This window comes from Athalia rosae, chromosome 6, assembly GCF_917208135.1.
Source record: "Athalia rosae chromosome 6, iyAthRosa1.1, whole genome shotgun sequence".
NCBI lineage: Eukaryota > Metazoa > Arthropoda > Insecta > Hymenoptera > Athaliidae > Athalia > Athalia rosae.
This window is the reverse complement of record NC_064031.1, coordinates 1,392,592-1,420,381: the sequence shown is the minus strand read 5'-3', so window position 1 is coordinate 1,420,381 and position 27,790 is coordinate 1,392,592. Positions and strand designations below refer to the sequence as shown.

The following is a 27,790-nucleotide window of genomic DNA, read 5'->3' as shown; positions in this document are numbered from 1 at the left end:
TTCCTGCACGTTATGTTCGGTGCAGCGTCGAAATTTTTTAAAAGCGACATTTTGACGGTTCGATGAGCCAATCGCGTAGAGAAAACGACCACCGAAGTCGCGGGGGTTTTTCTCTCATTTTTTTTTTTTTTTTTCTTTCATCCGATCTCGTTCGTTTTTTTTTTTCATTTTCGAAAAGTTCCGAGGCGCGTACGAGCGTTACCCGCGTATCGCGCACGGTGCGTAAGAGGCGATTTCCGCGATCTCGCAACATTCGCGTTATAATACGCGTGTTCGTTTCGTACTCGGATACCACCGCTCTTCGGATTCTCCCCGTGAACATCATCGCATACGCACGCGATTAGACTCGTGCCTTCCTTCCACATCTCCTCGTAGTCTGCATAGACGCGTGTATATGTACAATGTAAGTATGTATGTGCTATGTACGATCTATATATATGTATTATATACACGTACAGATACCCTACACTTCCATGGGACTCGTGCAGGGAGATTCGAGACCGAGCAACAAGCTGCTCGCAATCAGTCCGGTTCCGTGCGTCGTGGGACACGGCAGGGAAACAACGCGAGCTATATACAAATTTGATTTGACCACGCGAACCGTGCAACGCGCTTTTCTCAATTTTTTTTAAAATATATTTAAAAACGCACGTCACACCGCTCATCTGATGAACCAAATTGGAGGGACGATTTTCCCTTCGTTCGCGATTAAACCAAAGTGTTTGGAAAAATTTATAATCATTACGATTTAAATCTGTCGAAAGTAGAAAGATTTTTTTTTTTTTTTTCTACAAAATGTGCGGGATTATTTGATACACCGTCGTGATGACTATGACGCACGATGGGGTTGAGGGATGAAACTATGACTTTTTATTCTCCTCGCAAATCGACGAATTAAAAATTTATTTTCTTCTCTCTTCATTCGCAATTAGAATCGTCAGTGTCTCAGTGTAATTGAAAAGTATTTTTTTTTTTTTTTTTCCAAATCCGCGATTGTTACCTGGTTTTTTTCTTCCATCTTTGGATTTTCGATAAAAATGTGCCGTTCCTCAGGATGAAGATACGATTCAGAGATGGCAAGTCGAATTACATTTTTTGAAATGATATTTTTTTTACGAAGAACAAAATAATTGAAAAAAAATCAATTTTTGCTCAAAATTAATCACTGCTCTCTTCATTCCATACGCTGTAAATTTTGTTCATCGTTATGTCGCGACTCTATAGGTCATTATTATTTTCACCGCTTGCAAATATTGTACAAATACATGTATATCGTGACGGTACGTTACACACATGTATTCGTAATAATCAACAAGTTCAATGCTACCGCCTCGCTATGTGTAACGTATAATTAAAATAACGAAGACAGATGAGACACCATGACGAGATCAATTCCAAAAGCGTTCCGTCCACATGTACGTATACCTATACGGAATAAACCGCGAACGTTTTATACGGTTGTTGAATATCTAGCTCGTTTTATGTTATCGTTATTTTCAGCCATGATATTATACGATCTTGATCCCCGACATAGGTATTACATCTCGCGCTCGTCTCTCGTGTGCGCCTATAAAGCACGAAATAAAAAAAAAAAAACCCTATGTCCTCAAACGAAAATTAACACCGAGAAATAAAAGCCACCGTCCACGAATATTGGGCGGTGATTTACGGTGTCTCCGCTTAATGGTAATCAATAAAATTTCAATAAAAATTTATCTATTTTCTATTGCAGGACGAAGAAGCACCGGCAGCGATACAAGCCTCATTGTTCGTACAAAAGGCACCTCCTCTTCGTACGCGCAACATGCAGTTCTTCGCACGTCCGATTGGGTGAGAAAATTTTCACGATATTGAAAATAAAATCGATTCAGGAATACGCATGAAATTGTAATGAATCGACGAAAGTACGTTTCGCTATTCCGATTTAATTTTCTCAGCGAAACCGCGTGTAGCGATTTTATTTAGCCGATCGACAGCGATAATTATATCAGACTTATTTATATCCAACCTGTATATTAATCTATTTGGTTGATAAAATGAACGGAGTATATGCATAATAAATAATTGTCACCTTATATGTAAGTACATGCGTATATATGTATGGGTATATCGAGCAGCTGTTGCCCTGGTTATATAGTATTACAGGCACGAGGTATGTGGATATGCGGTAGACAAATTGTACATAATATGGATAAATATTTAAATGCGAAATTAGCACGCGCTCGTATACACCCGTATCGAGATAGATGTAAATTTAATGAATAGTATTAAAAATTATTACACATTATGCACGTGCGAGATATCGCGGTAATAATACAGATATATATTATATATATATAATATACATAATGCAGAGCGCAAGAATTTACTTTTATCAACCACCGCGTGGGAGGAATTGATAATCAATTGCAACGATTAATTCGAACCCGTATATTACGTTCGATTATACCTAAAATTAATCGAGTCGCCGACCGATCTTCTGTCTTATGTATCCACATTTTTCTGCGGATTGCATATTTTTTTCTTCTAATCTGAATCAGAATTTTAATTATTTCATTAATTCTCAGTTAGTCTCTGACGTGAATTATATCGACTATCTGTGATTTGAATTTTCCGCATTTTTGAATCGAGAAAGTTGGATTTCTTTTAAATAAAAACTATGTACCCGAAGTACATATATATATCGTAAGTCACAGTCGGTGAGGAGGCTGCAGTTAGAGTTTAATGTTCTATGCTAACAGAGTCCAATTATGATGACGCGATCGCAAGATATACCGCAAACTACACGAACGATATCTCGCACTTAAATTAAATATAGTTCACGATCAGTTCAGTTGACTATGCGATGAACTTCAAACTATTGTCCGCTTTATCTGACGGCTAATAATAATAAAACCATTCTGCAACGGAGTTCATTGATATCAAAAGTGCAATTCAACGGAGAGCAATTCTCATCCGCGGCTGTTGTGAAGGATTTTCACTTCGTTTCTATACGTTATTCAAAGAAATCGAAAGATGAACTTTTCAATGAGTGAATGTCGTTGAAAAATTGAATGAAAGTATGAAAAAAAAAAAAAAAAAGGAAAAAAGGAACAAGAGGAGCAGATATAATGACGATAATACCGGCTGCATAATGTCGCATGGACCAGAGAAACCCGATCACAACGAAAGTAGGAACACCGATAATTAGTTACGGGTAACGCGGCGCGGTTTGAAATGCTCCAAGCATTTGAAATACCTAGCCCTAACTTACGAGCTATCGTAGGTACGGAGGTGGAGGACGTGCACCTAAATAGGAGGGAATAAGGTTGAGGTAAAGAAAGGTGCAGTAGCTCATAGAAATAATCTTTCTATGAAGGGGAGTCCCCGAATCGAATGAATCCGTTTCCTGCGATTGTCGTTCATTTCTGCTGCTGCTGGCTGCTTCTGCCGCCGCGTTGCAGGTGGAAGAAAAAAAAATAAATAAATTATAGAAAGATAGTTTTTCTTTTACTTATTCTACCGGCAAAATGTTACGTTTCTATAGATTTTTTCCGCTTTTTTTTTTTGTTTTTGTTTCTTCTCCATTTTTTTTTACCTCGCCGTGTATTACGGACCAGGCGAAAGCATATAGGCGCGTAAGAAATAGAGAAAAAACGAAACGGAGAAAAAGTTAAAAAGGACGGGACGGTACGAGGAGGAGGAGTAAGAAGACAACTGAATATTCAATTATTTTCTCTCATATATTCATCGACTTATATTCTATCACATTACGTATACTTTCGTCACTAAATTTACATTTATTTTATACACCGTGAAATAGAAATAGAAATAGAAATAGAAACGGAATACTCGGCGACTGCTTTGTGGATATTTTTTTTTTTGGTCAATTCTTTTCTACGGCTGTCCGTCGGAGTGATCGGATTAGGAATCGGAGAAACTGCCGCTGTGATTGAACGCGAGATCCGAATTTTTATGTTAATAATAAATTAACAAAACCTATACCACTTCGATTATACCTCGCTTTTGCTCGAGGGGGTGCGAATTTTGGTCTCGCACATTGGTTTCCAAAAAACTGAAAATAAAAATGGAATAAAAGGGAAAAAAGGATCGAATACCAGGCAACGAACGCGTGTGGCTCGTTAACATAATTGATACAAGTTACATACATATACACTCTCCCCGTGATTGGCAACCGTGATAATTGTGTTGCGTCTATAACTCGACTATCCGGCCGATGCAGTTGGTGGTGCAGCAGCAGCAGCAGCAGCAGTAGCAGCAGCAGTAGCACACGAATAGTCGATGCAGAGCGAATCGATGCAACGCAAAAATTTTACAACGCTTGAAAATGAGGTAGAGGAGGAAACTGTAAAAAAATCGAAAGTTACGCACGTACGGCGAGATCGAATATGATTAATCGAAATTCCTCAAATTGCCCACGTGGTACAGGAGCTATTTGCGATTATTATCGGCCGGTCTTTAGATTTCATTAATAATAATTTATCGATAGGCGAGATCGTGAGCAGCATCGAATCGTAGCTAAGGCTCCGTACTTACGAACGACAAAAAAAAAAAACCAAACCGAATCGCAAGAAGTTGGAAAAATAAGGAAGAAACTATTCCGTCGGCTCGTTCCAACTCTCGGTTTTTAATAACCGCCTTGCTTTCCGCGCTATCATCTGTATCGCCAGTTTTATAACGAGAGCGTCACGCGATCTTCTTCTTCTCCTTCGTCTTACCTCCTCTTTTTACTCTACTCCCTTCGCTTCTTCGTCCTCTTCTTCTGCTGCTCCCAAGCCACACGCATTAAACGTTATACGCTATTATACGCCTAGGTACGATACTGTAAGACAACTTTTGCCCACAAGAAACCTGCATCGCGTCCTCCTCGCTTCTTCCATCTCTCCTACTCGAGATGAAAAAAAAAAAAAATCCCTCTCTCAAAACAACAAAAAAATAAAAAAAACCGCTGCAGTTACACTATATAAACCAGCTAGTTTCAGGGTGTGATAAAACTGAACAAACATTACGCACGTTGTTATAATTATGAGTAAGATTGTCAGGATTTCTATCGTATAGTGTATAACATGAAATAGTGTGTATCGAATGGCGTGAAAGATGAGATTAATATCCTTCAGTTTTCTGAAAAAAGTTGTCGCTCTTTTTTCACCTCTTCGTAAGGAAGTATAATATAGAGTTAATATACAGGTGAGATGAAATTCTTTGAAAATGGCGCTACGCGGAGATTGAAAAGTACAAGCGCGATATAGATTTCCCTCATCGATTGAGAAGGCGCTTTAATTATAGGAGAAAAATTGAGTGGATTGTTTTATTTTCTTTTCTTTTCTCTTCTTGCAACCGATAGGTAGAAAAATATATACGAGAAAGTACATGAGCGATGCGGCCGATCCGGTAGGTGAGATATGCGAAAAATAATAATTCGAGAGTAGGTATATAAAGTACGTATTATAAAAGCTACTTCAAGTACCGCCTCTGGCGATCGCGTTATGTCCGTAAAACGTACGCCATTTTGCATCGATCTTTTCAAATGGGATAAAGTGACTGAAAAAAAAAAAAATATGGAATAACAAAAAAAATCTATATATTTAATTCGAATGTATAACGAAAGACACCGGACCTCGCGTACTCGCCGATATTTTTTCAAGTTCTTTTCTTTTTTTATTTTGATATTATGGGATCTTCGGGACCAAAAATGGTAAAAAGGCACGTGCGTATAATCTGGGTGTACATATACGGAAATAAATTATTATTACATAAATATACAACGAGTACATATGTGAGTACGTTAAATTCAAGCCGCGTGTTACGTACCGCATATCGTACATATGTATATACGCCTATTATTACGTATACGTGAATATTTGAAATACATTATTGAAAGTTGGTAACACGCGGAGCGAAGTCTCCTTTTGTCCGGTGGTTCGTTGAAAAATTTCAGCGCGCAAACTACACTACGCTGCACGTGTATCTCTTTTTCGATTTTTCCTAGTCTCCCAATTTGTTTTTTCTTTTCATTGCCGAAACGGGGTGGATTTTTCCGCGAGACGGACCCCGCGAATTCAATCGAAATTGAAGAGATTTTGTTCCCTTTTCTTTTTTTTTTTTCATCCGTCGCCGAACGACATCGGTGGCCCCTGATTTTTTAGACTCCGCGGCCGATATCTAGCCCGCGATCTACAGATCGTTGATCTAATTCGGGTTGGGCCGACGTGCACGTGGACGTGTGCATGTGATGTATTACACCGCTGCAATTACCACGTTGTATATAGACCGGGTTCGATAATCATTGTCTGCGAAAGATACATTCTTCGATTTCCTGGCGCTTAGTGGCTTACTCGGGGCGCACCTTTGTGCCCCATAAAACCATTACTATCCGGTCATAGGCGTTACTGGCATCGATTTTGCTTTTGCTTTTGCTACTGCAACCTTCCTGTGAAAGGCTTCTTCCATCGTCTATTGTAATTCACATGATTCAATACTGCAATAGCTATTTATAATGATGAATTTGAACCCCATAGAATCTGCACCTGAATTCAACTGTGTTCGTACCTGCTGAATTGGGTGTGAAAATCTCACGCAAATTAATTCCAAATCATCGTCGTCATTTTTGTTATCGCCTGACGGTAATTTTTATCCCATGATATCGATCGAACGGAACTTGCTGTCCGGAGGGGCGATTATTATATTTGTTTCGTCCGAAGAGAAGACGAAAAACTGACCCCGTCCATTATCTGTGTCTAATTTTTTGCCCAAACCATTTTCTTTCTCCTCTGTTTTACCGATCGAGTAGTCGCATACCTTCGGAACGAACGACCGCACGATTTTGAATGAAAGTTGAGGGCCGAATGTAAAATAGATTTGCGACGATAAATCGAGAGACGAGAGACCGCGGGTCGTGGTGGAAAATTTCTTCGAGACCGCTACGTGCGGACCGCGCGAAAATCTTCCCGATTCGGACAAATTTTTGACAGATTTCGATGTCGGTTTTCGTACGCGCGGATAGCGGACGTATTGTGTCCAGGTGTGGTGCACGGTTTCGCGCAGACTTTCCTTTGGCCACGGGGAGAGATCTATATACAAATTATAATTTCCGGCTGGCAGGGCGTGGATTGCTGCAGCAGCAGCGGCAGGAGTCGTCGTTATAATTGCTTCCTGTTAAATCGACAATTACAGACGCGCGCGGTGTACACCGCAAAATTACTCGCCCGTGTGCATACCTATGTACAGTGCGGTAATTAAATCGAAATATCCGGGACCTGATTAGCCCACGACGACACCACGTGCGATCGACGCATTGTGCGCCACGATGTAGGTATCGTTGGATGTACCATTATAATTGATCACTACGCGCGTCCAGATTAATCGTCCCGATTATAATACAATGCGATAATTGACCCAATATCGCCTCGATTATATTCGCAACGACGAATATAACACGAAAAATGTGAGGGAACAAAAATACCCCTCCATTTTTCCGACCGCATTATTCGACTTGGTCGACGTTTGTTCGAAAATCGTACGAAATATAAAAGAATTCCATCCGTCCGCATAACAGAAGCGAATTCGATTCGCGATCTGTATCGGGATAATTGTTATACGTATTGAATTTCCGTTCCCGCATAACGTGCTCGGCAAAAATTCTGCAAGACTTTCGTATCTTTTGTGCATAAATCTTTCTTTTTTTTTTTTTCATTTTTCATTTCGTATACACGAATATTCGACGGTGTATAATTATTACCCCACTGCGATACGCGTTGTAAAATCGCAAAAGTTTTTTTTCTCTTCTTTTCCATCAGATTATTTCATTTTATTTTGCTCAGAAAAATTCTATCTGGGTCAAATTAAATCGCATACACGTATGGGATATCGAATTGAGACATGAAAAAAATTAATTTATTAGAAAATCGTGATTGCGTGGAGTCTGAATTTTTTCAACCATCGCAGCTATGATCGTACTTTTGTGTGTGTAAAAAATTTTCATTGAGAATATTTTATAAATTTGCCCCGACATATTATACAGCGAGTGTACAACGTGTACCGCACCACTGTAGGAATATACATATGTGTACGCTCGATTTTAGATAGGAGCGCCATAGAGGCGCCTAGCTTAGCCATGTATACGAATACATAGAGGCATACGTGTGTACCTAAAGCTATATACCTATGGCGGTTATCGTCTTTATTTACGATCCTTGAAATCTGAAGGCGTATATGGGAATCGGGCGTCGAAATCTATACGACTTTTAAGAATTCGAGGGGAAAAAAAACCCTACGCGTCTTATAAGTGCCAGATACATATGTGCGTTTAACGTGGAGACGAGTATAGTGTACCCCGTGCATCTAACATCTGTGCACCCTTTGACTCGGTTTTTTTTTTTATATTTTGAATTTTTTTCTTCCACTCGAAGAGAAAAAAAGTTCATCAAATCAACGCGGGGTTGAACGCTACTAGTTTGGATATTTTTTGATTTCGTTTATCGCGGGACAACGAGAACGTCAGAAGTGAATCGAAGAGAAATAGAAGAATGAGAAGATCGTGAATAGAGAAGAGAAAGAAAAATTTGTGTAGCCGCTATTTCCGTGATGGTGGGCGGTCCATAAAACGCACGTTGTCAAGTATAGTTAATTAGGTGAAATGAGCAGCTATACGTACACGTGTACGTGTATCAGCACGTGTATACATATATGTACGTATGTATTATATACAAGTTCACTTTTGGTAAAGCGATGACAATAGAAACAATTAACGCTAATTACTCCGTAAGTAATAAAGCTCGATATATATTGTACGAAACGCATTCCTCTGGTATCTTAAAATTAATAAGAAGACGTTCGTTCGCGTTTACGTGATAAATGTTCAACGCAGTTAATTTCCTATACATATTTACTCGTGCGCAGATAAACGAGTGATAAAATTATGACCGTATCTCGAACCCTATCACGACACCATTCACAATAATTATTAGACAGGAAGTTCGTTTGGCAAACGGATATAACAATCGTTGAAACATATTCGTAATATGTACACACACCGTGCGTGTGAGATTTATTTTATCACCGTCGCGCACAACGCGGAGAGAAGGAAAAAAATAGATTTATCAAAAATACCGAACCCATTCATCGCGCGACCAAAAAAAACAACCAAGAATAAAATTAAAAAACGGTGAAAGAAGGCGCGAGAAAAAATGAGGAAAAAAGAAAAGCGCATATCACACGTGCGATGAGTAAGATCGCTTCGCGGGGCGCCGTATATTCAGACTGCAGAGTCCACTTTGATAAATGATAATTTGTCGCGGATCAAAAGCGCGCGAAATTGCGGCGTACGTAATGCCATGTAAAATTGAGATGGGCACGGGGCTGGTGTATTGGATCGTACGTCCGTTACACGTACACAATATTATGGCGAACGATAATCGCGTTCGCCATAAATCGCATACTTTATACAAAAATTTCAATCCCATTGTGCATGAGATTTCTTTTCGCGTCGCGGTTTTATGCGGAGGCCGATTTATCGGAGCGCATAAATGCCCCTGAATCATCATCCCACTTATGTTCACAACGATTTGCTCCGGGGCGAGTATAATTCGAGCGTAGGATAAACGCGTGCTGGTATACACGGTATATATACACGTTTGTAACGACGCGTTGCAATTTTTATCGTTGAATGAAGAAAAAAATCGAAGGGAACAAACGTTGAAAAATAATTAAAATGAGACGTAGGTACAGAGGTAGGAGTTGACATGGAATCATTTTCGGCATGCCCGACGTACACTCGCTACGCAGTCGCACGTGATTCGAACGAGCTGATTGTTATTTATGGGAATTATTATGTACGTCGAGTTCGACGAACGATTGCCCCCTTGGGGAATGTAAAATTGGTTTTTGATTATGGGCGTAAAGTGCACTGCGTACATTCGTCTAATATTCTATGTATTCGTATAGGTCAGCGCTGTTACCAAATGAATGCACTTCATTATCGAACAATTTTTTTGCCCCTCAATTTTATATTTATTACACCGCGCGCGGAGAGCGATTCGGTTCGATAAAGCCGAACCGAACCGCGATACTTTGGACGGTTTTTTTTTGATTTGAGGAATTCGAGGAGGTGCGATATTCGAATTTCAAAAGTTCCCCTGCACTTCCACGAGATCTCGAATCCTGGATCGCTTCTGTGGTATAACGCTTTTGTTGTCGTATCAAGGAGCGTGTGTGTATAAAATCTCGCAAGTTATTAGCTCTAGCGTCCGGAGGGATTTCAACGCATTAAATCTGGCGCGCGCAGCATCCACGTTACAGAGGTGCAGGCGTGGACCGGTTTCTCGCAATTAACATACGCGACGTTAATTTTACGGAATTATAATTTCACGTCACTCAACACTACTTTGCGTGCAGCAGCTGTTACGTCGTCTCACAAACCCATACACTGCACGAACTTCATTCCGATTCTCATCTCGTAACATTGCGAAGAGGCCGAGCGCGAATTATCTCGACGGTTTTTTTATATCTTTTTTTTTTTTTTTTTTGAATTTTTTCCAATTCCAAAATTATTTTTTTACACAGGCAGTTACCTGTTTTATCGACAGTTCTTCTCCCACATTGGTGAAGAGGCGCGAAATACAAAAAAAAAAGTTCTCTTCGTTGAATGAAATTTCTTTTTTTTTTTTCTCTAAACGTCGATTACGCGATAATTAGCCTCGGCCGGACGATTGTCGACGTAACGAACGGTTACTGTTATCGTAAAAATAAATTTCAATAGTTCATAAACGCGTCGGTTTATGCGTGCATGATAGAATGTAAAAATACGCGAAGAATTAGTCATGTATCATTTTTATACGTGTGACCGATTAACATCCTCACGTACAGGTTTCTGTGCGGACACGTATTCGCGCATAGAAGTGGAAGTGTGGGTACGAAAATACGGGGACACCCGTTGAATAAAAGAAAGGCATTGTTTGAACAACTGCCGTATAAAATATGAACGATAAATACGTATAACCTGGTCGTTAGCAACGGTGTATCGTTCGATGCGCGAATATTTAAGCACACATTAGAGCGTTCGTCGTTATTTAACACCATCAATCTCTAATTGGGTCACGATCGATCATCCCGCGTCGCGATAAAATATATATTTATTTGAGGAAAGACTTGACGCGTAATTTTGCAATTTTTTGCCCATTTTTCTCCCCAAAGAAAAAAAATAAAAGGAAATCGGTGAATTCGAACCGATCGTCCCCTCGATCGAGAATTCTCGGATGTACCGCTGAGGATACGTTATAAAAATCTAAGGAGTATTTATCAGGTTCGAGGTGAACGGGCGGGGTACATGTAGCTATGTGCACATGGTTATATACATATAAATATATTCAAACTTATACGAGAACGCGAGACAACGCGAGCGCGGGCAGAGGTATATCGTTGCACGCGTAATACCTACAGGGTGTCAATTTAAAACTTACGCATCCATTGTCCGGGGAGTCGGACAGTAAGTAAAGTACATTTTAAGTAAGTTAAGTGACCGTAGGAACCGTGAGGTATATTCCGAACAGGTATAAACGCGGGTGTTCCGATCCCGATCCCGATCCCGATTTCGATCCGGAACAACCGCGAAGACAATGCTCGCGCCGCGGTTCTCCGACCTCCACAAAAGCGCCGTGCATCATATTTCACGCTCGTTTCTTTTCCTTTCTTCGATATTTCTCCTTTTTTATTCTTTTTTTTTATTTCTTTTTCTAATTTTTTTTTCTCCTCTTTCTCGCATTCGCCAGTTTCTTTTTTACCATCTACCTCAATTCCGCTGTCCCTCACCGCGGACCCTCTTGTACGAAGTAATCGCAGCTCGGTTCGCCTTTACGGTGTACAAAAATCGTCGACGCGAATAAAAAACGGGAGGTTCGGACCACCGCGAAAGATTTTACCTCAGCTGTAATCGCCTCGCGAAATAAAAATAAAAAAATATTCAAAAAAGCCTTTCAAAGAGGAAGGTAGCCCGCCTCGTGATTTACCACCTTTGACTCGGATATTGGAAAAGAAACCAAATGGAGGCTGTACGAAAAAGAAAAAGATATTGAATTCACGGTTTTTTTCTCATCTCTCTTAACCGTGACAAATTATTTTTTTTTCTCCAGCTTTTTCCGCACATCTCCGGTGTCCGAAGAACATGCGGATAATCTTCGTGAGATGTAATTGTAACTGTATTAATTCCAGGAATATATTAGCAGAATTTGCGACAACGTACATAAGCGATCCATCCGTTTCAGTGTAGGTACAATTGTGTGTACGCATTTGTCTGTACCGTCGTGACACACTTTTGCCAGAGTTAAGTCATTCGCTAATTATATATCACGTAAGAAACAAATATATGTACAACGTATTTTATAGATACACATGTTTTATGTACATATCAAACACACACGCTGCACACACATGCTCCTCAGTTAGATCCTAAAGACGATCGATTGGCCACTTGAAATTTTTTCCCGCCTCATTTTTCTTCCGATCACTTTTTTTCTCGTCAATTCAAATGAGGCGCTGTGTTGAAGGGTGCGATTAATCTCTATTATTTTTCTGTTACAGTTTCATCGTTATTTCGACGATCCTATGGAGCACGGTTGACTGTAGCAACGAGTACAAAAATTACCCGATACAGGTAATACAGAAATGTTTCTATTTTTTCCAGCAAAAATCATTTTAATTAACAAACATGTAATGAAACGAAAAAAATAAATAAAAAGGAACCAGAGACGCGATGAGATTAGCTGTAGCATGAGATCAGAAAAAAATTGGATTCGTCCGCAATGAAACGTAACAATTAAAAATTGTATAGATCGTTGTCTGTTCGGAATGGGGCGGGAGAGTACAGTTATAGGGGAGGTAAAAAGTATAAGTGCGATTGGATGATTCCTTAAATTTTTCTGCTTGTTTTTTTTTCCTTCCATTTTTCATCACCGTTTTTATTATTCCATTTAAACGAGCTGCAACGAATACCTAGATAGGAGAGGAGGGGAGAGTCTGCCGAAGTAGAAAGATCAATTAAAGAGTGCAGCGTCAGGGATGAGATGAGTGCGTTAATTAGAAATAAGAGAAAAAAAATCTTAAAAAAAAACGAAACGAAGATCGAGATGAAGCTGGGAAATTGGATGAAATGAAACTGACCGAACTTGATGTACGCCTGTTTCTGTACTTGGCAATTAGAATTGTCTTAATTCGAATATAGAAAACAATATAACAATCAAGCGGGTATTCAGGAATCAACGAAGAAAAGGAAAAAGTTGAGCTTGAAATAGAAAAAAAAAGCTTCTGAATCGTAACAATGCCAATGAAGAGCGGTGCATCGTGTGCGCGCGATATATGTGGAATCCATCTTTAATTGACCCCCATGTATAACGCGTATAAATAGGTACGTATTTTATATGGTCGAAGTGCACGTGAATGATACGGTTATACACTTATTATAGGGATATCAAAGGGAATTAGTCCGTGTCATGATAAATTAGACAGTTGAATCATTACTTCGTTCGAGCTCGTCTCGTATCTACATGGCATTCATTACAAGGCCCTCCTAAGGCTCGGCTCCACTTCCGGTTTAGTTCGAAGATGTGCGTAGGTACTGCACACATACCTCAGGATAGGAAGTCTTTCGAGGTATTCGTTGGCAGAAATCAGAATCCGAATCAGGGGCAGCGTCCGCGATTTTTTCGGAAGTATATGTCGCCGGAATTCCCCTTGAAATTTTCCAAATTACTCGCCGCCAGGTACATCAGATGTTTCAAGAAAGGGTTCAGCATGGCTTCGGAGGTTTCGGACGATCCAGAGGAAATTGGGGGAGCTGGGCCGCCTGGTCCGAATGCTCCAGATCGTGCGGTACCGGGATTCAGTCGCAAGCGAGAGATTGCGTTCCCATGCGGTGAGGAAATCCTCTCTAAATAATCAATCGACCGATGTCCATTTATTCGTTAATTCATTTTGCAGCACCGGATATTCGAGGAAACGCAGCATCGCTAGTATAGACGGAGTTTTACCGGAAGTTAAACCATTCTGCGTTGGTACTTACAAACGGTATCACGTCTGCAATACCCAGGTGTGTAGCAAATCAGATTTCGTCGAAGAGATTGAAATGTTCCCAAAAAAATTTCAGACAAGTTCACGTGACGTGATACACTTCAAAATAATACCGATTTTCAAAATGCTGCAACTTGGTGAAAAAGTGTGGAAGAACAAAATTTCAAAAAGCGTTCTGAAGGTTAAAACTTCGACTTGAAATTCGTTTTTGAAAATCTTTTCCAAAATCATTTTTCATCCCGTGGCGCGGGTTTGAGTGCGCAGTCGCGTAGGACGCCAGGAAAAAAAAATTAAGTTTTTCAAAGTCCTCCACGGAGCTGGAAAAAAATGGCACAAAACTTTCAAGACAACCATTTTGTAGCCTGAAATCTCCACTTTAAAATGGTATCCGAAAATTTTATACACGATTTTTTGGCACTGAGTTATTCAAATTTTAACGATTGAAAACGCAATTGATCGACCTTCGTCTATTCGTCGATCCTGCCCTCAATGACATGCCTTGTCTAAAAATCGAATAAATCAGTGTCAAAAAATCGTACGTAAAATTTTTGGATACCATTTCGAAGAAGAGAATCTAGGCTACAAAATGGCTATCTTGAAAGTTTCCTGCGATTTTTTCCAGGCTCTGGAAAGGAATTTGAAAAATTTGTGAGTGTAAAATAACGGATGCGGGGTATGTTACGATGTGGCGGAGGAAATGAAAAGGAAAAGAATATTTTGAGGTATTCGTCTGGATACAATACAGATCGTGAGAGAGGCGATATTTTTTGAGGTATATTTAATTTATGTATAGGTAATTCGATATCACGATTGATGGTTACTAATTTTTTGATACCGTAATCGATACCTCGCCGTTAGTTAATCCGGTAAATAATCCAATCTGATCAAATCCAATCGGATTCAATGGCTGCTGATTGATCTAACTGGACCGTAATTCGATCATTAGGTATATGAATGTATATAGATTCGAATAATTTTCATTATCTCAAACGACGCGATCGCGTATATGTATATCACTTATACGCGAGGGTAAAAATTATTATCGCGTAAATTCCTCAGACTTTTTTTTATTTTCCCTCTTCAATTTTTCAGCCAACGATAATTGCAGATAGTGCAATGCGGCTTTCTTTGAAGTTCGCTATTTATTAACCGAATGATTAGAGAGCGTACAAAAGTCTGGTTATTAATAGCGACCTTTGCTTCTAATAATTGTGAAAACGGTTAATTTGTCATTCCAATATACGGCACCCATGCATTGAAAATAAGTAGAGTAAATAAATTAAACAAGAATGAATAAGAAAAGAAGAAATACGTGTCGGACTCGAGATTGTTGTTATCTCTGTATTATTGTGAAAAAAATCATTTAAATCGCATTGAATTTACATAGCTTGTGTATAAATCACACACACACGCGCACACATCTCGCCGGAAGTTGCAACAGTCGGTTTAGTCACTCGTGACGTCATGCGTCGACGGTTATCAGCGTTAAATATCAGCTTCATTTACTTATCCTCGAATTTTTTTTTAATTCCTTAAAAACGTTCTTCTTCCTCTTCGCATTCTTGTCGTTTGAACGAACGCGATTTTTCGATAGCAAAAAAAAAAACCACCACACATTTGCATTTACATTACGTATCTACGTGGAATTGATCGGAATAAAGGTGTACAGGTGTTGAGGAGAAGGAGAAGGAACAAGAAAAGATGAACGACTGTTAAAATTGAGAAAAAATCTCGAGGGGAAGTTTTTACGGGGATACATGATATAATAACGGTGTAAATAGTGCAGGAGGTCGCGTGCTGTCCGATCGTATATAATCCGGAGGTGCCCAAAACGATATTTAGATTCACGTATATATACATATTATACTCTACGTGCGTATGTATTGGACGTACATACACATATACATAACGTATTCATATAAACGGGGCGTTAACAAGGTAGATTTATCTAGACGGCGCCCCGAGGTATATAATATCATCCGGAAATCCACGCGTTCAAATCTCCGGTATTGCCTCGGGTGCGCGCACACTGTACCCACACGTAACGTATATTTAGGGCAACGAAAAACTGGAGGATGAATGAAAAAAAAAAAACTCGAGATTCAAAAAAGGAAGCACGTATATGGTTATAACGTGTAATAGGGAGTCTTTTCTCACCTGTGTTAATTTCCCTCCCTTTTTTCTCTTTCTCAAAGTTCTTCTCTTCTTTTCTTCGAATTATATCACCGCAATCGATTATGTTAATTACACGTATTGCGTATTACCGTACTTTTCGGCGGTTTATCATACAATTTGCTTATAATATTTATTACGGAGACAGAAAAAAAAAAAAATAATTCTCGATCGCTTATCTAACATACAATATAATTATCATCTTTTGTGCTCTCATTTCATGCCCACATTACTCATCGATCCAGCGTGTGCAATATATGCAGCGTCTGCATTCTACAGATGCATCTACTTAATATGCTGTTATTATATTATCGTTATCGATAAATATTTCTTTTTTATTTATCGAATATAATTTATGTGCCATGTAGGGATGACGTAATTTCAGGTACATAAACGGTTATGTAGGTGTAATATTGAAATTGGGATGAAACGAGTTCGAGTTCGAATTTCACATGACATTATTGCGATTACAATAATATTAATGATAATCGTTGTTATTGTTGTTCGTGACGTGAGTTGCACAGCTGATGATCGCCCACCTATATAGCGAGGCTATTAATTCCGCATCTATTTTTAGACCGTTCGACTTATTTGGCCCGTAATTACCTCAACCAACTACCGTATATCCCAAGCGTACACGATGTATTTTAAGTCAGTAATTATTCATCGCTCGTAACGACCATGTGGATACAACAACGGCGAAAACGGCTGACGACTCCGCGTCGTCGATCATAAATGAATTTTGAAAACTCGAAAATTTAGTCCTCCGATAATCCCCGCATACATCGGTTGCAGGAATGTCCCAATTTCGAGGACCTCAGAGCGGAACAATGCGCCAAGTACAACGGAAAAACCTACAAGGGACAAAGTTATCGGTGGGAACCGTTTCCGGATGGTGAGCGTCGCGTATTCTCCTTTTTCGCACCACGTTTTACATCCCCCGTTTCTCGAAAATTTTCAGCCCCCAACGAGTGCGCTTTGAATTGTCGAGCGGTCGGCGAAAGATTTTACGCAACTCTGGAGCCCGCCGTGGTGGACGGAACGCCTTGCCGAGGATCCTCCTCGTCCTCCCGTCAAAGATCTTTAACAAAGTCGTCCGGAGTCCTTGCCGGAGGCGCCGGGGCCGCCGCGGCTGCTCATATCGCAGATCGTTGGCTCTGTGTCGCCGGACAGTGCAAGGTGAGTTTATCACTCCCATAAAGCGTCTCAATAGCTGTTTCACCGATGTACGGTGCGCGCCGTATTTCGCGCCAATAAAAGCAAGGATATTCCACACTCCTTGGACCGCAGATGCATGCCCTCGTACGTACGTACGTACGTACAACTTTTGCGGCGCGGTACGTACGTCAGCCGAGACGCGTTTGACTCGGATTCATTTCTTTTTACAAACCGGAAATCTGCCGCACCGCGTCCCCTCAGACCCTGAAAACCCGTAGGAGATCGTTCAAATACTCGGCGATTCGCTCGAGGAGATAAAATAGAAGCTCCTCGGCGATGCAGAGTCCTACACTCCAGACGTTGTCCAATTTTAATTCGCTCGTTGTCTTTCAGTCGGTCGGATGCGACGGCGTCGTTAATTCCGGACGCGTTTTGGACGCCTGCGGAGTATGCGGAGGCGAAGGGAACAGCTGCAGATTGTTCGAGGGGATTTTTCTCGAGCCGAATTTGGCCAAGGGATACCAGCTGGTCACGAGGATACCGAAGGGCGCGATTTCCCTGAACGTCTCCGAACTTCGACCCTCCAGCAACGCCTTAGGTATTACGACGATGTGGCGTTAGTTTTGAGAATGCAAAAAAAAAAAAAAAATGGAGAACGAAAGAAAGAGGAGGAACCGGCTTTTGTCTCCTCCGCGAAGTTGGAATTTTCGAATCTTTGTGTCGAACAATTCGCGCTTCTACTCTCGGGGTGGGACCGCCTAGTCTCGTGTCTATGTTTTTAAATTCTGAGAATATTTCTCGCGACAAGGAGCGCCTTTAATTCGATGACGTACACCTGCGCAATACCTTAACGTGGGACAATGGTGATAATAGAGAAAATAAAAAAGCAGAAAAATTCCGGTGCTGCAAATTCAACCGAAGTATACGCGAGTACGTACGTAAGTAGAGTGATCTATGAATCATAAATACCTTCGATGCTGTTCAGCGTTATATTGAGGGAAAAATTGCTGAGTGCTGACTGGAAAAAGCATCGATAGCCCGATCGAAATATGTAACGTACTCAACTTCTTTGCGTACGTACACTTTATCTTCAGAGACTCTTGAGCCTCTTCTTCTTCCACTTTTACATCTGCCGATGAATATGGTTTCTACTGAAACTCCGGTTTACTCGTAACTATGCCAAACGGATTTCTGATGATGAAGAGTGAAGAAAAAAAAAAATCAAATATCCTGCGGTACACATAAACCGTTGCAAAGCTAGACCTCTCTATCCCGCTCTTTTTATCTTCGCTCGGCTTTATTATAATATTTCATAAAATACGCGCGGTTTTATTTTTTTTTTATTTACCATCTCGTCTTCTCTTTGGTTCTTTTTTCTTTGATCTTTTTTTTTCATCTTACGCCGAGTGCAACTCGCCGTGTATAATGCAGATGAATATTACATATCCGCTCTGATCCCTGAGCGGCTCGCTGCATCGATGCACAGTGGCTTTTATTTTAATTCATGAATGGGCCTCAGTAAGATCTTCTTTTACTCTGATTTTCTTCCTTTTTCTATCTATGTACACACTACACGTGGTCGTACATAGACGTATCGTGTTATGTACTTCGTTTATTTGTTATTTATTCATACTCCTATATAAACCGCTGGTTTGTTAATTTTACTTTGAAAAAATTCTTCCTCTTTCTCATTTCTCTAAGTAACGCCCTGCGTTATCATGATCGTAGTTATTGTTGTTATCGTTTATTTATTATTGTTATCATCGTAAATAGGAAACAGACGTATCGTCGGTAGTGTACGGGAACGATGAAGTTATGGGTGAAGAATTTTTTTTCGCCTTATTATGTACATACCTATATATACGAATACATTATAGTTCATGAATAATTAATAGACGTATATCTTCGGAACTAATAGCGAAAATAATTCTTTGAGCAGTACCTATACTCGGGTATTACGTGTACGCGAAGAACTCCGTACGTTTGAAAAATTCCGTGAAAAAAGAAGAATTCAAATTTCGCGTTTTATTTTTTCATTATACGCGGCATACGAGATACATACATCACGGATGACGTGTACATCTTTGGCCTCAAAATCGAGGCACAATGGACACAAAAAAAAAAAATGGTAAGACGAGATGATTGGAAAATTTTTCAACAATAAACTCCCTTAAAAAATGCTAAAACGTTGATCTTGATGCGTTACACAGATCTGTGTACATATTTATTTATCGTACTTGCGTACGATGTGATAGTTTTATGTACATGCGTATTCACATGTTGTGAGAAGAGGTGTTAGATTTGCTTTTTTACTACACACGTAACACGTTCGCCATTGAGATGAAACATCGATCGTTTCGTGTCCCATATAAATGTTATACTCGAGAGTTACGCGGTACTTAAAAACGTTTTATCGCAAAACTCGATGAAAGGATCCTACGAGTATACCGGTGTATGTGGTAGATAATTTGTAATTCACCATGCAACGCGATTGTATCCGGTGCATAAATTACAAGCACGCACAGATGGCAAAAGTGTCCATTCGAATTTCGTCCTTAATCTTCTTCTTTCGTATCCTTTTCCCTCCAGCTATCAGAAATTCCAACAACACTTTTCTCGTCAACGGGCCGGAATCTCCTTCGAGATCGACCGGAACCTACGAGGGTGCTGGAACCAATTTTACTTACCATCCCGGGGACGGAATTCGTCCTGAAAATATTTGGGCCGAGGGTCCTCTACGGGATTCGGTCGATTTGATGGCAAGTTGCGAATAGAATTGGGTACTTTTTTTGCGTTACTTGGATTTTTATCCAATTTTTAATATCGTTGGGTTTGCAGATTTTATCCGAAGAATTGAACCCCGGTGTGCTTTACAAATATATGTTGCCGTTGAACGAAAGAATTGAAGAAAGTGCGATGTTGGCACCGCCCCTTCTTGTGGCAGGTATATGGGAATGAAAAAATCGATATTTTATAAGGGGGAAAAATCAATGTTGTTTCCTTTTTTCTTTCTGCCCCTCAGGCCCGAACGACAAAATTGGAAACGAGATTCCGGATGAGGCTGCAGCTCAATTAATGATGCCGCCTAAGCCCAGCATAACGTAATTAAAAAATAAAATAAAATTAACTTCTTTTCCTTCTGCTCGTTTTTTTTTTTGTTGATTTCGTACGTGACGTTAGATCCGCGAATTTCAGACGAGACAACGAATCGGAGAAGAAACACGAGGCCAGAAAGGATTTGGCCTTAAATAGCTCCAGGGATAGTAAAATTTTGCAGCATCCACATCAGAATTCAAAGCGAACTGGAATAACGAAGATGGCTGGCGATCAACCGATGCAGACTCCGGATAAAAATATCCCTAAGAAAGATCATCAGCAACGCAGGAAGAATAAAAAGAATAAAAATGGCAAGAAATTTTCGTGGAAAATATCAGGACTATCACCGTGTTCAAAAGCCTGCGGAGGAGGTGCGTATATTATTGTACAGAATGTTATTCTCATGCATGAAAAAAGAAATCTTCAACAAAATTTGTCTCGGTTGTCAAAAGTTGTCTTTTTTTTGTTATAAATTGAAGAAAATTTTTTCAATTCTATTTCAAAAGGGAGAATCTCCGAGCTAAGCCCCTGACGTTATGGCTGTTATATTCTAGGACAAACGCAACAGACTTTTGAACTAAATTTTAAATCTGTTTTGATAGGAGACCTACGATGATCGCCACCAAGTAATATATAATAACTTATAACGATTGTTTCGTAACTTTTCCATGTATATATATATATATTAATAATATGTACGATGCATACACAGTATAAGACGTTTAAATCTTGTAGCAGGCGTGTAAAACGATATTGCAGTAAATTCTTGGAAACTGGCCTGGTATAGGTCACATCGTGTCAACGGCCGCAGATAATTCCATCAAATTCTTAACGTCAGGCGTTAACTGGGCGCGCATTAGTTCCAGTAATAATAATTTCTGTTATGATCCATATCCCTACCCCAATCGTATATTATTATTATTATTTTCATTATTATTATACACATAAAGGTATCGTACACATACTACGTGCATTGAGTGCATCACTCGACGTGACTGGCATTATTTTTTACATACCGAGTATATAAAGCGTATACCACATAACTCGAGCAGCTAGAAAACCGATCGTTATCACCCCCATGTGTACCGTTATATTTTAAATAATATTTACTAAGATTTGGAGTAGCCGGAAGGCATGCTCCCTTTTTTTTCTCATTTCTTTTTCAATTTTTCAATTTTTTCCTTCCTTCGTATCGACAGGATTAAATCGAAACGGTGTGAAATAAAATGAAAAACCACACGGGCATCGAACGCATAATGTCGGCCATTGATAACAAAATTAGTAATTCGATCGTTCGTCGGTCTCTATAATTTTTAGGGCAACAGCTCTTCGTCAACCGGAATTAATATGCCTGTCGAGATTTATCATGATTGTATAAAAAGTGAACCGTTCCTAATAACGCGTAGGAGCGAAGTGCGGCATAAAATATGAGATCTGCCTTCCTCTCTTTTTCTTTATTTTTTTACTTTCTTCCCGATTCCAGGTGTACAGCACGCGACGTTTAAATGTTTTCGAGAGAATACAGGAGCTGTGGTCCCCGAAAGAAGATGCAAAACTGTAACGCGTCCTCCCTCTCCACCCCCGTTGAGATGCAACACGCGGCCATGTCCCGCTAGGTGATTCAATCTTCGACGAATTTTTCCTGCTAATTTTCGTCGTTGTTCGTCGTAATTTCATCCCCTTTTTTCGCGTACGAAATTTCAGGTGGCGCGCCGGCCCTTGGAGTTCGTGTTCCGTTACATGCGGGGTTGGCGTACAAACGAGAAAACTCGAGTGCGTCCAAGAGTTGAATCCAAAATTGACGATGCGCGTGGCTTTCGGTGCTTGCATCGAAAAATCGGATCTGAAAACTACGACGCCCTGCAAACAAACTCCCTGTATTTCAAATAGGATCGGTGCTCCGGAACCGAGACAGATGCAGTCTCAGGTTGTGCCGACTTCCGGCGAACCTCACTGGACGACCGGTCCTTGGGAAACGGTAAAGAAAATTTGGAAAAAAAATGGGAATGAGACTCGAGAAAATCGTGACTATTTTCGATCCGCTTTCTATGCCCTACAGTGTTCGAGCACTTGCGGTTCTGGAATTCGGAAACGACAAGTGACTTGCATCACATCAGGGCCAACTTGTCAGCCGGAAACGAGACCTCCGAACGAAACTTTATGCGAAGGTTTGCCCGAATGCAAAAAAATTGCGGGCTTAAAGTCCCCCTGGTTGTTTACCGATTGGTCTACGCAGGTGGGTTGCGAATAATGAGATCGATACCATTTTTGAAATCCATTTTCTTGGAACAAAAATTTCGAAAAATGTGCAATTATCCTTTTCAGTGTTCCTCTGAATGTGGAAAGGGCGTAAGGACTCGTCAAATCGCATGCAGCGATGGTAACGAGGTTTTTTGCGACGCCGCAAAAAAACCTTCGATCGAAAAAAGTTGCGTAGGAAACGAAAGCGCCTGCGATCAGACCAGACATCAGTGGTTTGTCGGGGCATGGAATCCAGTGAGAAAAAAAAACTATATCCATCTATTTGATCGATTCGTTTATTAATTTTCCTCGGATAATATTTGTACATTTTTTTTTACAATTTTCCAGTGCAGCGTCACCTGCGGCTCGGGCGTCCAGCGTCGCGACGTGGTTTGTTTGAGTTCTCGAGGGGGTGAAGTTTTCAAAATTTCCGAAGATAAAGATTGCAGCGAATTAACTCGCCCTATTTCAGAAGAAAGATGTGCAAGACCACCGTGTCCTGCGGAGTGGTTTACTTCAGATTGGACCGAAGTAAATATTTCCATCTCATTCGCTCCAAAAACCTTCAGAGTTTATTCCTCGCGACGTTTAAAAAAGCAAAAAATAAAAATGAAGAAAAATGCAATCCGTTTCTCACTCTGTTCCCTTTTTTTTTTGTTTTATTTCAGTGCACCAAAAGTTGTGGTACTGGTCTTCAAACACGGGTGGTCCGTTGTCTTCGCGAAGGTCTGCAGAGTACCGAATGTCCCCTAGATTCGAGCGAACCAAAAGGACGAAGACTTTGCGAAAGAAGTCCATGTAGTAAATCGGAAAATCAAAATCCAGCGAAGCCTCCAAAAAGTAAGATGACCCGTAAAAAATTTCATCCAAAAATTTGTCTAGAAAAATGATCTGAAGCCCTGAAAATTTGTATCGACGATGATAATAATTTTCATTTATTTTCCAACAGAATTTCACGAAAAATCCGACTGCGTTGACAAATACCCGAGTTGCGATCTTGTCGTAAAAGCTGGATTGTGCAGAATCAACTATTACAAGCATTCCTGCTGCAACTGCCGCGGCTTATAAGCCAGCCCAACGAACTATAATAATTTTATACTTTCAAAAACATCGCGGATCGTTCGACGATTGATTAAGGTCCGACAAAAAAAAAAAAAAAAGACTTGAATATCAAAAAAATTGGGATCTCAATTTATTTACTCGACGTAAATAATTTTGTGATTTTTTTTTGTTCTTCTAAAATATACCTTCGCGGACGTATACCTACATTATAAGAAATGTATATTACATAAAGGGTTACCACTCATATAAGATATCGAAAATGCGATGATGGCATGTAACTCTGAAAAGGATTAGAAAATTTTTACATCCTCGATAGAATTTTTACACTGCAGCGCGCTTTTTTTCAAAGCATAAACATAGTGCTAGAATTAATTTAACTCACGGCGTATCTGATTTATTTTTTCATTTATTTTTTCTCACTTTCAAATTCTCATTCCACTGTCCTTAATCCTCCGAGACATCTCTATAATCCTAAGACGTCGGAGGGATTTTGCATTGCAAATTCAGTGGAACCAAATGCAGAAATACTTTGTTTTTTTCCTTTTCTTCCTTTTTTTGTAATTCGATGTATACCTACTTACCTAAAGCGATTGAATAATTAGTAATAAATTATGTATTTAAAAATGTCTCTAAAGTGAAAGAAAGACAAAAAAAATGAAGAGAAAGAGCGGGGAAAAATATGAATCTTCGTTAGCACATAGGAGATTTTGTACAATGATTTGACAAGTTACGTAAATTATTCTAATTTATCATATTATTTATAAAGCGCAGGATGATCATTTGATATGTTTAGCTTGTAAGTCGATGCATTAGTTTTTTCGGCTAATTTGATTACGAGATACATTTAATAAGTCACTCGATTCTCATGACTCTATTTTTAAAATTGTGTTTTGATAATTTATTAAATTATGCTCGCTGATGTGTGGAGAGAAAAAAAAATTAATCTGCAAATTAATTTTGCACTTTCAATTTTTGACTTACTATTAATGAATTTTTAAGCTTCTTATCTAAGTTCTAACAAAATCTTGTGAAATTATTCTACAGATAGATGTTTAACGATTTTTCTCCAAAAGTGACACGTTATTATTCGATTGAATGCCGATAGTCAATTCTATTGTAGAATTAACTGATTTAAGCTTTATTAGTATTATTTGATCCGTATTATATGAATATGTAATATTAATTTAGACATATTATTTAATAATAACAAAAATACTAGCTGAAAATATCGATATATACTACTTTTAATAGACTGCCATTATGTACTTTATGACTATTTGTATATAATGTATAATATGTTCGATAATTTTAAGTGATTTTATTCGTGGTGAAAAATCCTGAAATAATCCTTGGGAAAAATTTCCACACTCCGAATGAGTAGAATATCATATACCTAGGATCTTTCTTCTGGCTACCGGAGAAAATGGACCCCTTTCGAATTGTCGAAATTGTTCGAGTTCCTGTTCTCATGAAACTACTTCCGAATATATGATGGGGAAATAACGGAGGCTGAACGATGGTTCGTAATTTCTCAAGCTTTATTTGATGAAAAAAAATCAATCATTATTTACAGCTTGAAAATATAATTAGGATTTTTATCTCTTAATAAAAATAATCTACACCGATACAAGCGTGCCTTAAATCTATGCTCGTTAGAGCATCACTTGCTCAATGTCTGAACACTCTCTTTCCTGCGACTTGTACTGATAATGCGTCATCAATTTATTTTTTATGGAATATACAATAAGGTTGCTGCCCACAATCTGAATTTGAATATAAGTCGGTTATTGATTGCGTTACTTTTAGCAGATTCAAAATTGTGTTACAGTCTTTTGGATCGCAGGGCAGTAGTCACCGACCACTGGCATGTGAGGAAGAAACATGGTTCCGGAGTCAAAGTCTGAGGATGTATTTCTCAAGTAAAATAACACTTATTTAGGCTTTCTTTGCTGGCGGTCTAAACACTCCAACTACCACAGCGTGATCCCTCTCGTAAGGTTCTAACGTTATTTGTTCTTGAGGTTTGAGTTTGTCTGATACTAGCTTTTTGACCTCAGATGCAAATACTGCTTCCGGTTGTGCGGTAGAATCTATGCAACTTGCCTGTTGACAAGAAATGGGTGATCAAGAAATTAGAAACAATAATTTTCTTCGCCGGAAGATATTTGAGTCCTTCTCAAATATTGCCAACGAACTATTTTCCGTGCTTACCTTGATAGATATAACGAAATGGCCGCCGTTTTTCAGGAAGTACTGAGCATTGAGAGCAACGATTCGAGCCTGATCTGGCTGAGCAACATCTGCGAAGATGGTATCCACCATACCAACTAACATTCTGTACTTATGAGGGTGCCTGGCGTCTTCAATTATTGGAATAATGTTGGTCCGTTTCTTCGCAACGTTTATCAGGTCTCGACCAGACCTGTGTGAAAATTCTACCGCGTACACGAGCCCTTCCTGTATCGGAATCAATTAAAATTGTGTTAGAGAGTCGATTAATTTCGTTCCGCGAGTCGTAATAATTCATCTTTTTTGAAGAATAAAATTCAGTTTGTTCCGTAAATATGTTTGTGCACACACTTATCGTTTGAGAGAAGTATTCTACTTCATAACGTCTTAGATAAGCTTGCGTATATGTTTATCTTGCATAACTTCGACACCAAGTCAGTGAGAAATGAGCCGACTTGGCTCTAATGTATGCGTGCTGTTTGAAACAATATATGAAATATTTACCGGTCCAACAACATCTGCTACGTGCGATACCGTTGTTCCAGATGCAGCTCCTAGGTACAACACCTTACTACCGGGTGGCATATGGATTTGGTCAACTCCGCCGAGAATGGCAGCTGCTAATTTCGATCTGAATGGATTCCACACTCTGTATTCCACTTTTTCAGCATTGTCACCCTGAAATCCATCATTGCATTATTGTTGTTGTTGTCCAACAATACAAGCGATTATCAAATCCAGTTATTTATACAAAGTAGGTATTTTGTTCACATAAATCATTATCAATAGAATTGTTCCATTCCACAGAGCGTTATAATTTATGTACAGTTTTCTTCTGGCATAACTTCGACACCAATTCAGTAAGAATCAACTGATTTGGCTCTAATGTATGCCTTTTTTGACCTCATGCAAGTTAAATGAATTTGGCAATTGCTTCTCACCTCAACACTGATCCTTTTCTCTCCATATACTTCTGATCCTGGGACAAGGTTTAATGTAACTAGCGCGTCTTCTTTTCCCCTTGCAATAAACACTCCCTCGTGACGATGAGGTTCAATCACAACAGTTTTTCCACCCTTGAAGCCTCCCCCTCCTCGTCCTCTACCTCCTCCACGGCCACCACCACGTCCTCTTGGAGTTCCTCCACCTCCACCACGGCCACCGCCAAAGCCTCCTCGGCTACCTCCACGTCCTCCAAAACCTCCACGACCGCCTCCACCTCTGTCACCGAAACCTCCACGGCCTCCTCGACCTCCGCCACCTCTACCACCTCCTCGGAACCCACCTCCGCCACCTCCACCGGGGGAAAATCCTGCAAAATTGTTATAATTTGTATCGTTTGTTATGATGTTTTGGCTCATGACTATTACTTGGAAACCCAGATGACAATAAATTGTTGCTGCCAATACTATACGTATGTTTCAAGAAACACGTTTGCATATACGTGGATGGTTTGCTATGATTAACCACGATGCTTACAAGACGCCGCGTGATAATGAGAGATACTTATTACATAGTTGTAAGATGGAAACTCTTTTTATGGATCCAGTCAGACAAAAGATTAAACGCTGAATATTTTATACCTGGTTTACCCATGTCGGTTTACTTTTCCAAATATTTAACAATTATTATATTTCGGTAAACGCGGCACTGAAATACTCATCACAGTACACGTGCGCTGGAACGCTTGCTGGGGCGGAAACCGGGCCCTAGACACAGAAACGAGCCTCGATTACTGACTCTGTAAAATATCGACTGTTGAAGAGCACAAGAG

The 27,790-nt window shown here is 39.7% G+C and overlaps 2 protein-coding genes across 4 annotated transcripts; one reads left to right on the top strand and one right to left on the bottom strand.

Annotated features, from left to right (window-relative positions):
* The first annotated feature begins 277 nt into the window (after positions 1-277).
* Positions 278-25,013, top strand: LOC105690688 (A disintegrin and metalloproteinase with thrombospondin motifs 18-like). 3 transcript variants are annotated; one of them, XM_048657254.1, is made up of 19 exons: positions 278-403; positions 1,733-1,830; positions 12,574-12,646; positions 13,752-13,903; positions 13,969-14,077; positions 17,026-17,125; positions 17,192-17,409; positions 17,782-17,986; positions 19,978-20,147; positions 20,227-20,332; positions 20,411-20,489; positions 20,584-20,855; positions 21,968-22,100; positions 22,189-22,462; positions 22,544-22,720; positions 22,810-22,980; positions 23,074-23,256; positions 23,394-23,565; positions 23,675-25,013. In XM_048657254.1, the coding sequence occupies exons 1-19, from the start codon at positions 395-397 to the stop codon at positions 23,791-23,793; spliced, it is 2,820 nt and encodes a 939-aa protein (XP_048513211.1). In that variant the 5' UTR covers positions 278-394; the 3' UTR covers positions 23,794-25,013. The 3 variants fall into 3 exon arrangements, with proteins under 3 accessions (XP_048513211.1, XP_012264132.2, XP_048513210.1); XM_012408709.3 differs by lacking the exon at positions 278-403 and adding an exon at positions 516-1,076; XM_048657253.1 differs by lacking the exon at positions 278-403 and adding an exon at positions 1,365-1,415.
* Positions 25,014-25,307: 294 nt separating this feature from the next.
* LOC105690693 (rRNA 2'-O-methyltransferase fibrillarin) lies at positions 25,308-27,757 on the bottom strand. The gene is made up of 5 exons (XM_012408718.3): positions 27,600-27,757; positions 26,958-27,328; positions 26,521-26,694; positions 25,999-26,244; positions 25,308-25,890 (listed from the first exon to the last, which is right to left on the bottom strand). Exons 1-5 carry the CDS (start codon positions 27,610-27,612, stop codon positions 25,723-25,725), a joined length of 972 nt encoding a protein of 323 aa, XP_012264141.2. The 5' UTR covers positions 27,613-27,757; the 3' UTR covers positions 25,308-25,722.
* Between the last annotated feature and the right edge of the window lie 33 nt (positions 27,758-27,790).